General features: G+C 46.4%; 1 protein-coding gene across 6 annotated transcripts in view; it reads right to left on the reverse strand.

Moving 5' to 3' along the window:
- The window catches only part of LOC119954595 (F-box/WD repeat-containing protein 7-like), a 233,011-nt gene that overhangs the window by 33,473 nt on the left and 186,798 nt on the right, over positions 1–12,740 (reverse strand). For all 6 annotated transcript variants that reach the window (XR_005458278.1, XM_038779924.1, XM_038779919.1 and 3 more), the window contains 2 exons: positions 7,598–7,670; positions 6,144–6,255 (listed from right to left, as the gene is read on the reverse strand). Coding sequence is in view for 5 of the 6 variants with exons in the window: in XM_038779924.1 (XP_038635852.1) it covers positions 6,144–6,255; positions 7,598–7,670 (185 nt within the window). In the remaining variant the exon portion in view is untranslated. The remainder of the gene's footprint in view (positions 1–6,143; positions 6,256–7,597; positions 7,671–12,740) is intronic.

Genomic DNA, 12,740 nt, shown 5'->3' on the forward strand with positions numbered 1-12,740 from the left:
TTCTTGCTCAAGACTTGTGGAGTACTGGACAGCCTTCTTCGAGGCAATGTCCAAAGTGGTGGGGGTGAGGGTGGAGCCATGCCCGAAAGTGGCGGTCTTCGGGGTTTCAGACCAGCCAGATCAATTCCCGGGGAGGGCGGATGCCCTTGCCTTTGCCTCCCTGATTTCCCGCCACAGAATCCTGTTTGGCTGGCGGTCAGCAGCATCACCTAAAGCTGCAGACTGGCTGTCCAGCCTCTCGGAATCTCTCCAAATGGAGAAAATCAAATTCGCCATCCGAGGGTCAGACGACGGCTTGCACAGAACGTGGGTGCCATTCACCCAATTGTTCTGGGACCTGTTTGTGGCCAACAAACAAGCAGAAGAATAGCCGGGTAGCCAAGAAACGGGAAAGTATCCAAAGCATGAGAGGGAGAGATAGACAGGGAGAGGAGGGGAGGGGGGACTGCTAAATCTAAGAGGAAGGAAAGGCGAAGCACGGGGGAGGGGGGGGGGGGGGGAAGAGGCAGGGAAACGTTAACAAACTTGGCATCCACAGGATCAGAGAAAAAGAGAATACAGGCGGAAGACAGGAGGGCTGGCTGAAGCGGAAGTGAGTATGAGACGACAATGGCAGCAAAATCCGTCCGGGAGAAGCATGGGACAACACCAGCACCAGACCCATTTGAGTATTGCCCTCCGTGATTGTCTCTCCAGCACCCAAATGTATATCTGCCGCCCCCACCCCCAATCTCCGTTCCCCCCCCCCAAACAGATGCCTACTTATGTGTGTAAATAATTGATTTTGTATTTCTCTCATGTTGTTACCTTTTTATCTTTTTTTCCCTTTGTGATTTGTGTGTGTGTGCCCTTCTCTTCTATATATATATATATATATATCATATCGTGTGTACCTAACGGCAAATATACTTTGTACAAAAACCCAATAAAAAACATTTATAAAATAAAAACATATGCTAGAACAATTCTGACAAAAAAGTTTCAATATATATTTCGGGCAAATTAATGCATTTGAAATCCACATTCTATGGCATCAATAGGCACATAATTATAAACTGCAGGCAGAATTTTCAACTGATGGCCCTGCCAAAATGGCAGGACCTTCATTGGCTTGGGAACATGTTGAAAGCTTTGGTGGGCTTTGCTGAGGCTCATCTACTAAGCCACAATATTTGCACTCTGACACCGGGTTTCCTACCCTATCAGGGGGAGCTGATGGGATGACATATGAATTTTGTCAAAGGAAGGAATTCTGATTAAAGGTCCCCGGCATGTGTTATAATGGCTGAACTGGTCAAAGATTCCTGAGGCTGCAGAAACCACAAGACAGGAGAGGAGACCTGCAAAGACTGTTCCCCACCATGCGTCTGACAGCACCACCCCCTAGGTCTCTCACCCCTACCTGGAGGTCCTGCGTGATCTAAGGTAGGTATTTTCAAACCCAGGGTCGCATTCCCGATTGCGGGAAGAAGTCCCCTACGGCCGCGACTGGCTTTTAAGAATGATGGTCATGGACAGTCCCCGATTGGTTGCAGAGTTTGAGAGGCCGGGGTGGAGCGAGGCTGGGCTATGTGCTGCTCACCGCGCGCATGCAGGGGGGTGGGGACAGGGGCTGACGGGTGTCCACGTGGGCATGTGATGCTGACAGTGGTGACCCCAGCTTGGAGCTCCACTCTGGTTCTAGTGCTCTGTGTGCTGCTTGGCTCATCCCCCACCACCGATCGGCAGTATGCGATCTGCAGCTCCACGTTCAGGCTGTTCAACGGCCGGCACAACGACCGTTTGCACTCCCACGACGCGTTGTCCTGGTTGAGAAGTGCTTTGTGACTGGGGTGGATGCAGCTACTGGACAGTGAGAGGGAAGCCAGGCCAGGTTTGTGGGCGAGGAATACCGATCAAACTAGGCCAGTCAATGTGGCCGATACATGCCAACACTGGAAGAAACCAACAGTCATCATTTTGTGTCGCCACTCCCTGGAAACCAGGAAGTGCTTTTGGTGAAAATGAAGAAGGAGATTACTTGGATGTTTGGATAGTGCAAAGCAGTGGAGCCAGTAAGAAATATTGTGAGATTGTGTGTGTTTGAGTTACGTCATCTCGTCTAAAGTTATAGTTTGTAAAGTAAAATCAAGATTGTACTTTTTTCTATACTTGTTTGAATTTCCAAAGAAATGGGAATATATTTAAATCAAAGTCTGTGTGTAAATGTAAGGATGTGCATGTTGAACTAAAATTGTTTTAATTTTCACTAGTAAAAAGTCATAAACGTGGGAAAATCTGGTATTGGAAATAAAGTTTCAAAGTAAAAAAAGTGGCCAGCTTTAAAGATAAATGATCGAGTCTTTCCGCCAGAGGCAATGGCAGAGAGAAGGTCACATGGCCAGCACATACACTGACGCACCATACCCTGTACATCCATGCTTTGGGCCCGAAATCATGGAGGAGAGATTCCTCCATTTTGTAGCTGCCTGCAAGCAAACAACAGGATTGTGTGAAGAACTGAAGATGGATTGTGTTGTAATAAGGAAGAGAAGGCCAGAGACACAAACAGGCCAGGATCTCACAATTGAATCTGCTGGAGAGAGCTTTGCAGGAGAGTCCAGCAGTGCTGGTGTGAGCTGCATCCAGAGCTCCAGGGCCTCTGCTGAACAAAGAATTAAGAAGAAACTGAAATCGGGAACAAAGCAAAAGCATGGCGAGTTCGAGGACAAACCTCTTGATTTTTTTCAAAGGATGCTGCTTATGGATGGAACTTAAATCGTCAGCTGAAGTCCTTTGCAGAAATGTAACATTGAATGACGAAGCAAGTGAGATCGTGAGGACCAAACAAGCTCACCTGTAACATTAAAGTAAGCAATAATGGTGTGTTGCGAAGATCGACTGCGTGGGTTGCTAAGGGCGGTTGGAATGGTTCGCAAGCGTCGGCCAGCGTGGGTCCCAAATATCCGTCGGTTGATAAAAGTGGGTCATGGGGAAAAATGTTTGGAAAACATTGATCTAAGGAACTGAAGTGGGGTGATTTTTCCCAAGGGCGGTAGGCAGAGACAACCTCTCCAAATCAGCAGACATACATGAAAGATAACAAGGAAGTCAGTAGCAGAAGTGTGGTTCCTCCAGAGACAATGCAACATGAGGATCATGGACGTCTGGAGAGGGGGCGGTGGTGAAACACAGAGCAACTTTAAGTGCCAAGGTCCACATTTTGACTTTCCCAGCATTCTCCAGCACAGTACTCAGAACCACACAACATGCAGCTCCACTCATTCCTCTCATTCTAGGCATCTTTCAAATCCCCATTTGGACAGCCAACACTCACAATCAACCTTATCCTGTTACCCTCTCTCACCCATGCCTCACAGTCACCCTCTGGAAGGAGATCTTGTTCCAAATTGCAGATGTTAGCCATGACCTGCCCTAAAAGCCTGAACTTCCTCATGCACTGGTGCTCACTTAGAGAGAACTGGCTTTACATGTAGACCCTTTGTTGGGGGTTTTGTCTACTTCGAGTTGGATCTCACTGTCCATCTTCTGTGCCCTATGAAGCAGCATGTGGCTGAGGAGATGGCAGATGGTTCTGCTGCTGGTGTTTCTCCTACTGCTGCTGGTGTTGTTGGCATTGGTGTTGCTGCTCCTCTTGTTCATCAGATAGCAAGATAGCTGTATAAGCTGCTCCCCTGCCGTGATAATAGCGAACAGTAGGAAAGTGCAGATGAAGGTGAGTGAAGTGCAAGACAGATGAACTGACTTTTTGAAGTTGTCAATCACCTGTCAAACAGGAAAAGTATACTCTGAGAAGGAGTTCCATGAGCACCAGCTTCTCACCTGTGCATTACTGGAACTCTTCAGTTTTCAAAGGATTCCCAGCTTGTCAGTTTCACTGACAAAGCACTCCCGGCTGTGCATTCAGCTGGTGACCCTGACAAGTTGATGACAGTTTGAGAAATGGGTCCACAGTATGTTAAAGTCACAATAGTTGATTAAAACAGCAGTTTTAATTGACTTGCTTGAATATTTTAATTACTTATCTAACAATCCCAAGGGGATTTCCCACTCGCCTGCAAACCCACCTTGGTGGGGCTCAGAAGTGAATGGGATAATGGTGGCATCCTAACTTGATGTTACTTTAAGGGGACATAATTGCGTACAAACACCTAAACACAACACCCTTGACTGTTAAAATTCCCCAAAGTTGATGTCAATGGAGAAATGGAGATAAAGAGAAACTGAAATGGAAAATGGGAACATGCAAACATACGAATTAGGAGCAGCAGTAGAATATATGGCTCCTCCAGCCTGCTCCACCATTCAATAATATCAAGGCTGATCAGATTGTGGCCTCAACTTCACATTCCCACTTTCCCCTGATAACTTTTGACTCCCTTGTTAGTCAAGAATCTATCTACCTCTGCCTCAAAAAGATTCATTGACTCTACCTCCACTGCTCTCTGGGTAAGAGAGTTCCAAAGATTCATGATCCTCTGAGAAAAAATATATTCTTCCAATCTCCATCTTAAATGGGAGACGTCTTACCTTTAGTCTGTGGCCCCTAGTTCTAGTCCCTCCCACAAGGGGTAATATCCTTTCAGCGTCCACCCTGTCAAGTCCCCTCAGGATCTTATACATTTCAATAAGACCATCTCTCAATCTTCTAAACTCTAATGGATACACGCCCAGCCTGTCCAACCTTTCCTCTTAAGATAACCCCCATCCTAGGTATCAATTGCTACAATCCTGCTGATGTTATTTCTCAGTGGGAAGATTCCAGAATGGAACGCTGGCTCAAAAAAATGTAACTTTTACTTTTTTTGTAAAATGTGGAGGAACAGCATCACATGCCCACTATTTAGTTTTAATCACAAGGAGAAACGATGTGCAGCATAGGTGGATTGGCCACACAAAATTGCCCCTTAATTGGAAAAAAATAATTGGGTACTCTAAATTTATTTTGAAAAAAGAAAATTGGATTATGATACAATGATCCTTTAATTTCCCCTTTGCTTAACAATTAGTCACATATTTTAAGGTTAACACGGATCAGTAAGCATATCTTAAACAACAATGGTGTCAGTAACACAACGTCCCTTTAAACACACAAGAGGACTGTGATCAAATACGCTCTCCACTCTGAACCTCAGATGAATGTTGCGAATTTCTCCTCAAAATCTCCCCAGATGATTGTCTCATGAGTGTTTCCAGACCCCACTCCTAAAAGAAACATGCTTTAAAATCTTCTTCCACAATAATGCGTTCCATTAGCGGTTTGCATTCCAAATTCCAGTCCAGGTTTTCCAAATGACTATTTTAAACAAAACTTCTGTTCCACTTTTAACAGTAAATACAGTATCCAGATTTTACACTGCCCCCTTTAGGATTTATTTGTCTTGACTGTTGTACAAACTGCTCACAATTGCTTTAACTCTCAATTCCCGTACTCCATTAAAATGGGATCAAACCTTTGATTTACCTCTGACGTCTGCCTTCCCATTTTACCTCTAGTCACTAAAATTGTCGCTTTAAGTCAGAACACTTTGTTTATTCTTCCTTGATTTTTTTTCTGAACAGTACTTGGGGTGAGATTCTCTGACCCCCACCCCCCCTTCGGGTCGGAGAATCGGTGGGAGGCGGCGTGAATCCCGCCCCTGCCGGGCGCCAAATTCTCCGGCACCGGAGATTCGGCGGGGGCGGGAATCGCGCCACGCCGGTTGGCGGCCGCTAGCAGCGGCCCCACCGGCGATTCTCCAGCCAGCGATGGGCCGAAGTCCCGCTGGCGTAGATTGGACCAAGTCCCTTACTGGCGATACCTGGTGGCGCAGGCGGGCTCTGGGGTCCTGGGGGGGGGGGGGGGGCGCAGGGCGATCTGGCCCCAGGGGGTGCCCCCACGGTGGCCTGGCCCGCGATTGGGGCACTCTTTTCCTACGTGCTGACCATCAGCCTCCGCCATGGCCGACGCATAGGTGAACCCACCCCCCTGTGCATGCGCGGGAATGACGTCAGAAGCCGCTGACCCTCCCGTGCATGCGCGGACCCACGCCGGCCGGCGGAGTCTCTTCGGCCCCGGCTGGCGTGGTGCCAAAGACCTTCGTAAACAGATAATGCAATCTTTTACAAACACTTTCTTCTTGTGTTTATTTCAGGGTAATTACCTTCTGTATGACCTTTTAGTACAGCTGTACATTCTCCTCTTTGTATATTCCACATTCTTATTGTGTGGTCCCAGGATGTGCTCGCAACTATTTGCTCTTTCATAGCCAAATACTGTTTAGTAAGCAAATAGTTAGTATCATCTTAAGCAGATAGAAGCGATCTTATCATGTGCAATTTAAACATATTCCAAGAAATTGAAATTATTATGAACATCATGGAGAGTGTTGGTTTGATTTTAAATTTATAGATCGTGTATGTGGCTATATAATGATCATTATGCGATCTCTACAACAATGCATTTGTTTTGAAATATTTTCCTATTGCAAACATTAAGACTAATTATCAACATTAGCAATCTTTTAAAAGCCAAAAATTACAATTTTAAACATTTTTACTTTGTTCAAATGATGAGTTATGTAGATACCACTTGGACCCACATGAGTTGTTCCAATGAGGAACATTAGAGTGCATGAAGGTGCCAGTGAACAGGGCACCTAATTCACAAGGCATCAACTTCAGAAAAAGAAGATTTTTCAAAATAGTTTGAGATTTCAGTGTCACCAGATAATGATATAGTGACATTTTACACTGATTAAATTGGTCCACACTAAAAACAGCATTTTTTCATCTGCTGATTTTTTTCAGCACTGTTCATTTGTACAAAATAGACGTTGCTCAAATTTCCTACTCTGGCCTTTATATGTTTGATCATTTGAACTGTCGTCATTGGGAAGGGCTGTTCTACCAAAGTACAGTTGCTGATCATGCACAGCTTCTTTTAAATGCAGCTAAAGCAACCAATTATGTTTCTGTCACACAAGATTTTTTGCCTCCTCACAGAAAACAAGCAGGGAGTAAATTGTTATGAGCTAACCTTGCAGAACATGGTGAGATCAGTTCCCCTCTCAACTTGTGAAGGGTCTCAGGGGCACAGCAATCTTGGACCCATAGCTAAAATTACACGATCACTACGTAGGCTTGATTAATAATTGTGGTGGTGGGACTCCAATCTTAATGCCAGTGTTAGACAATACATTTTACTGGGTTTTTGGTCCACCAACTATGAGGCCTCCAAACTCCTCCAAACCTCAGAGATGTAATGGCTTCAAAGGAAATATTTTAAAATTACATAATTTGACTTTTTTGATTTGCAAAAGGGTATTCATGATTACACACACTAATTAAAGAATCTTTAACAGAAAGACCACCATTTTCTCCTATATCCATAGGCGAGAGGGGTAACTTTGTAAATTTGTACAGCCACTGGAGAGCCTTGATTCCTGTGATGCACAATGGAAATTCAGATATATGCAACAGATGCCCGAAGCTAGAAATCTAACCTCATGTAACCTAGTGTGATGTACAAAGACGTTTTTGTTAAATAATTACTGAATTTCATAAATTGAATGTAAAGGTGAGCTGTAGATGTTAATTAGATAGGTAATCACATTACCTGGATCTCATCTTCATGACCTCGTAAAATTTTCTTACATCGGCCATCCTGAATTGACCAAACTCGAATAGTTCTGATTTACAAGAGCAAATGGGATAAACTAGAATTGATTTACAGAAAAGCCATATCTTAACATGATATTATGAATATCAGATAAATATTTCTTGTACAGTCATGATAAATTTTCTTTACATTCAAACTAATCTTTTTCTTAATGTGAGTTACGTTTACACAAATTTCAGATGTAGAATATCTTGTTTTTTATGACCATTGCATAGTGACCAAAAGGTACCAAGGGGCTGTTATCCCCAGTAGCTCAGTTAGTAAATGTAGTGAGTCGCCAAAAGGTTTGATTTCCGATATGGTTGAACTAACTGACTGAGATACAGTACCACATAGGTTGCAGTGTCCCTGGACTAAAAATGGGACAATAAGCCAGAATTCCTCCTCCTGATAATTGTGCAATGATGATGTTTACATGTGTCTGCATACACCAAATTTGTGTATGTGGATAAGATCAAGATGAAATGTAAGAGCTTTTTCACTCAGTGGCAAAGCAACGGTTCGTGGCACTGACCGTATAGAAAGCTGCCCTCCAAGATCAAGCAATCTCTGCTGTTAGGAAAACGAAGGTGGTTCTAAGAGAATTAGATTTGTATTGGCAAATATTAGAAATAAGGAATAGTTTTTAAGTGTGTTTAATTTAATGTTTCTGTGCTTAGAAAAGTAAAACCTAGAGTTGGATTTATGTTGGGCAACGGTATTTTTATGTGTGGGGGTTAGTTAAGTTCCAACTGTGTTCTATTGTGCTTAGAGAGTGCTATGGTGTGAAGAATAAACAAAAGGTATCTGCATGTGGATGGTTCTTAGCAACAAGGGTTTTGTAAAGTAGAAAAGCTATAAGTTTTAGCCAAGCTAATTTGATAACAGTTGGACATAGTGAGAGAGAAGGCAGCTCTAACAGCAATGCTCAAAGCAGTTGGTGTTAGAAGGCTTTAGAGAGATCATCTCTCTCAGCCTTGCTAGAAAAGCCATACTATGGAATAATGGGGGAATCTCTGAGCCCGCGCCGGGTCGGAGAATCACCAGGAGGGGGCGTACGAATCCTGCCACGCTGCTCCGACGTCGGGCTGCCGACCGGAGAATCGGCGCCAATCGTGCTGGCGCAGTCGCCATGGCATCGGTTGAAAGCGGCCCCCGTGGCGATTCTCTGCGCTTGACAGTACCGTACCGAGTACCATCATTTGCGTATGGTCCTAACCGGCGGGACCTCCCCGTTGTGGCTGTGGGGGCCATCCTGGTGGGGGGAGCTGACTCCGGGGGGGGGGGGCCTCCACGGTGCCCAGGCCTGCGATCGGGGACCACCGATCCGCGGGCCCGCTCATTCCGGGGATGCCTATGTTTCTCCGCGCCGGGCCCCTATAGGGCTCATCCATGTTGCCCGGGGGGCTGGCACGGAGACGGCTGTGTTGCGCATGTGCGGACCTGCGCCGGCCGTGGCGCCATGTGCAGACCCGCGCCAGCCGTGTAGGGCCGGCTTTCGCCGCCAGAACGACGCACTGCACTCCGACGCCATGCTAGCCCCCGGGGAAGGGGAGAATGATTGAGCTGGAGGCCCGTTGATGCCGGCAGTTGCTCGCACCGGTTTTGACGAAAATCTCCGAAATCCCGGCCATGGTTAAGAAAACAGATGCCCAAAATCTAAAGTCCAGCTAGTTAAGGAAACAGAGAAATGAAGAGTGGCTGGATCTCGGAGTTTGTGTAAAAGTCTTTAAGACAAAGGAAACCTGAAGGGAATGGTGTAAAACCTGAAAGTGAAACCTTGACGGAAGCATCAGAGGGAAAGCATAATTTGAAAGAAGATTTGAAAGTGTGACTTTTGAAAGCGGAATCTGGAAATCTGTCTGGAAGCTGGGGTTCAGTGAGACAAGGTGGCTCACGGTATAAGAATCATCTGGGGGTTTTTGAGAAGCAATCCACAGGCATTCACTTGGGTCCAGAGAAGAGTGGATCTTACCAGTTATCTTGTTTAAAAGGGACTTTTTTGTGTTAATGACCATTGTAGCTTAAGATGTACTTTGTAATCAGTGTTCGTCCTTAAACCTGTAGGTGGAGTAAAGCAGTATTGCATAATCCAACTTTTCATGTTTAATAAGTGTTTTTTTGTTGTTAAAACTAATTAGCAGTTCTGTAACTCTGTTCTTCCACATTTTATATAAAAAAGTAAAAGTTAGGGTATGTGTTGATGTTCAACAGCAATGATGTCAACAAGCAACTAAGGAGCCAATACATTTCAGTATTGCTATATGGCAAAGCAGGAAGGTAAAACCACTGGATCCTTTAATTTTTCAGATGGCAAAATAAATGACTATGATTGGACTAAGATGGAAGTTAAAGTAAATATAAACTTTAAATTGTTTGAATGCTTTCAAAATACATCTTTTTTTTATTCTATAGATAACATTGACATTCTGCTATATAAAATTAGCTCTTCCTTTTATTTATTGGTTCATGTGATGTGGATGTTGGTGGCTGGGTCTGCATTTATCCTTAATCGCCCTTGAGAAGGTGGTGATGAGCCACCTTCTTGATCCATTGTAGTCCATGTGATGTAGATACACTCAGTGTTGTTAGGAAAGATGTTCCAGGATTTTGACCCAGCGGCAGTGAAGGAACGGTGACACGATTCCAAGTCAGTATAGTGTGTGACTTGGAGGGGAATTTGTAGGTGGCGGTATTCCCATGCATCTGCTGCCCTTGTCCTTCTATGTGTTAGAGGTCACAGATTTGGAAGCTGCTGCCAAAGGAGACTTGGTGAGTTGCTGCAGTGCGCCCTGTAAATGATGCACACTATTGCCACTCATCCAGGCAGGCGGAAAGTATCCCATCACACTTCTGATTTTTTTAAAATGTTTTTATTAAGGCATTTATATATATATATATATATACACACACATCAAACACAACCAAAACCAAGAGAGAACAAACAGCAAATCTTATACCAAATAAATAACCAACACCCCCACGCCCCTCCCGCCCGGCTTCGGCGGCCCTGAGTCCCTCCATCCCAACAAGGTCCGTCCACCCACTCAGCCTCCTTTTATAACCCCAAAGTGCCCCCCAACTCCACCCCCCCCCCCCCCCCCCCCCCCCCTCCACCTGCTGACTTAACTATCCTGGAAGAATTCGATAAACAGTTTCCATCTCCGGGCAAACCCCTCCGCAGACCCTCTCAAGGCACACTTGATTTTTTTTCCATCCTGAGGAATTCTGCGAGGTCGCTCACCCACACCCACCCCCCCCCCCCCCCGGCTTCGGCGGCCCGGAGTCCCTGCATCCCTACAAGGGCCGTCTCCGGGCTACCAAAGAGGCAAAGGCCAAAACATCGGTCTCTCTCACTCCCTGGACTGGGTCTTCCGACACTCCAAAAATTGCCACCTCTGGACTCAGAAGCACCTTTAGCCTCAGCACCTCAGACATCACATCAGCGAACCGCCGCCAGAATCCCTCCAACTTCGGACAGGCCCAAAACATGTGGACATGGTTCACAGGCCCCTGCGCCCACACCTATCCTCCACCCCCTCAAAAAACCAGCTTATTCTGGCCGGCGTCATATGCGTCCTGTGGACTACTTCAAATTGGATGAGGCTAAGCCTAGTGCATGAAGAGGATGCATTCAGCCTGCTCAAAGCCTTCTTCCATAACCCAGCCTCCAGCACCCTCCCGAACTCTTCCTCCCACCTCCGCTTAACTTCTCCTATCTGGGCACCCTCCTAGTCTATTAGTTCTTTGAAAATCTCCGACACCCTGCCCTGACCAACCCCTGTTTTCGACACCACCTTGTCCTGAAACCCCGAGGGTGGCAATTCAGGAAAGACGGCACCTGTTTCCTCACATAGTCCCAAACCTGTAAGTAGCTGAACCCATTCCCACTGGGCAGCTGATACTCCTCTACCAATCCCTCCAAGCTCAAAAAGCTACCCCCCAAAAAACTGGTCTCCAAACCGCTCAATCCCCTCTCGCCACCACCCCGGAAGCCCATGTCCATCCTCCCCAGAACGACCCTGTGATTCCCACAGATCGGAGCCCAAACCGAGGGCCTCTCCAGCCTCAGGTACTGCCGCCACTGGCCCCACATCCTCAGGGCCTCCACCACCGCCGGACTTATGGAGTACATGGCTGGCAAGAACGACAGAGTCGCCGTCAACAATGCTCCCAATTTAGTGCCCTTACACGAGGCTGCCTCCATCTGCTCCCATACCAATCCCTCCCCCACTACCCACTTCCTTACCATGGCTATATTTGTTGCCCAGTAATAGTTCATGAAATTTGGCAAGGCCAGCCCGCCCCCTCTCCCCCACACCCCCACACCTCTGCTCCAACAGCACCTTCTTCCCCTGAGGAGCTTTTCCCGGCCACACAAACCCCAAGGTAAATTCATTGATCTTCCTCAAAAAGGCCTTTGAAATAAAAATAGGAAGGTTTTGAAACACAAATAAAAACCTCGGGAGTGCCGTCATCTTCCTGGGCCACAGCCGCCATGCCAATGACAAAGGGAGTACACCCACTTCTTAAAATACCCCTTCATTTGCTCCACCAACCAGGTCAAACTCAGTTTATGTAATTGCTCCGATCCCCATGCCACCTGGATGCCCAGATACCTGAAGCTCACCCCCACTACCTTAAATGGCAACTCACCCAACCTCCTCTCTGCCCCCTTGCCTGGATTGGAAAGCCCACATTCTTCCCCATGTTTAACTTATACCCAGAGAACCGGCCAAATTCCACAAAAGTGTCCATGATTCCCCAAAACTCCTCAAATACCCCATTTACCTCCACCGGGTCCAGTACCACTCCACCCTACCTTCACCCTTCCAATCTCCCTCACCACCTCCAGCTTCCTGAGCTGGTGGGCCAACATCCTACTCGTCTTCTCCCCATACTCCTACATTGCCCCTCTGGCCCTCCGCAACTGCCCTACTACTTTCTCGTGGACATCAGCCCGAATTCCATCTGAAGCTTCTGCCTCTGCTTCAACAATCCTGACCCTGGGGCCACCGAATACCTCCTGTCCACCCGTAAAATCTCATCTACCAGCCTTGCCATCTCTGTTCACTCCTCCTTCTCCCTATGCACCCGGATC

This window comes from Scyliorhinus canicula, chromosome 2 (genome assembly GCF_902713615.1).
Source record: "Scyliorhinus canicula chromosome 2, sScyCan1.1, whole genome shotgun sequence".
In the NCBI taxonomy this organism is placed as follows: Eukaryota; Metazoa; Chordata; class Chondrichthyes; order Carcharhiniformes; family Scyliorhinidae; genus Scyliorhinus; species Scyliorhinus canicula.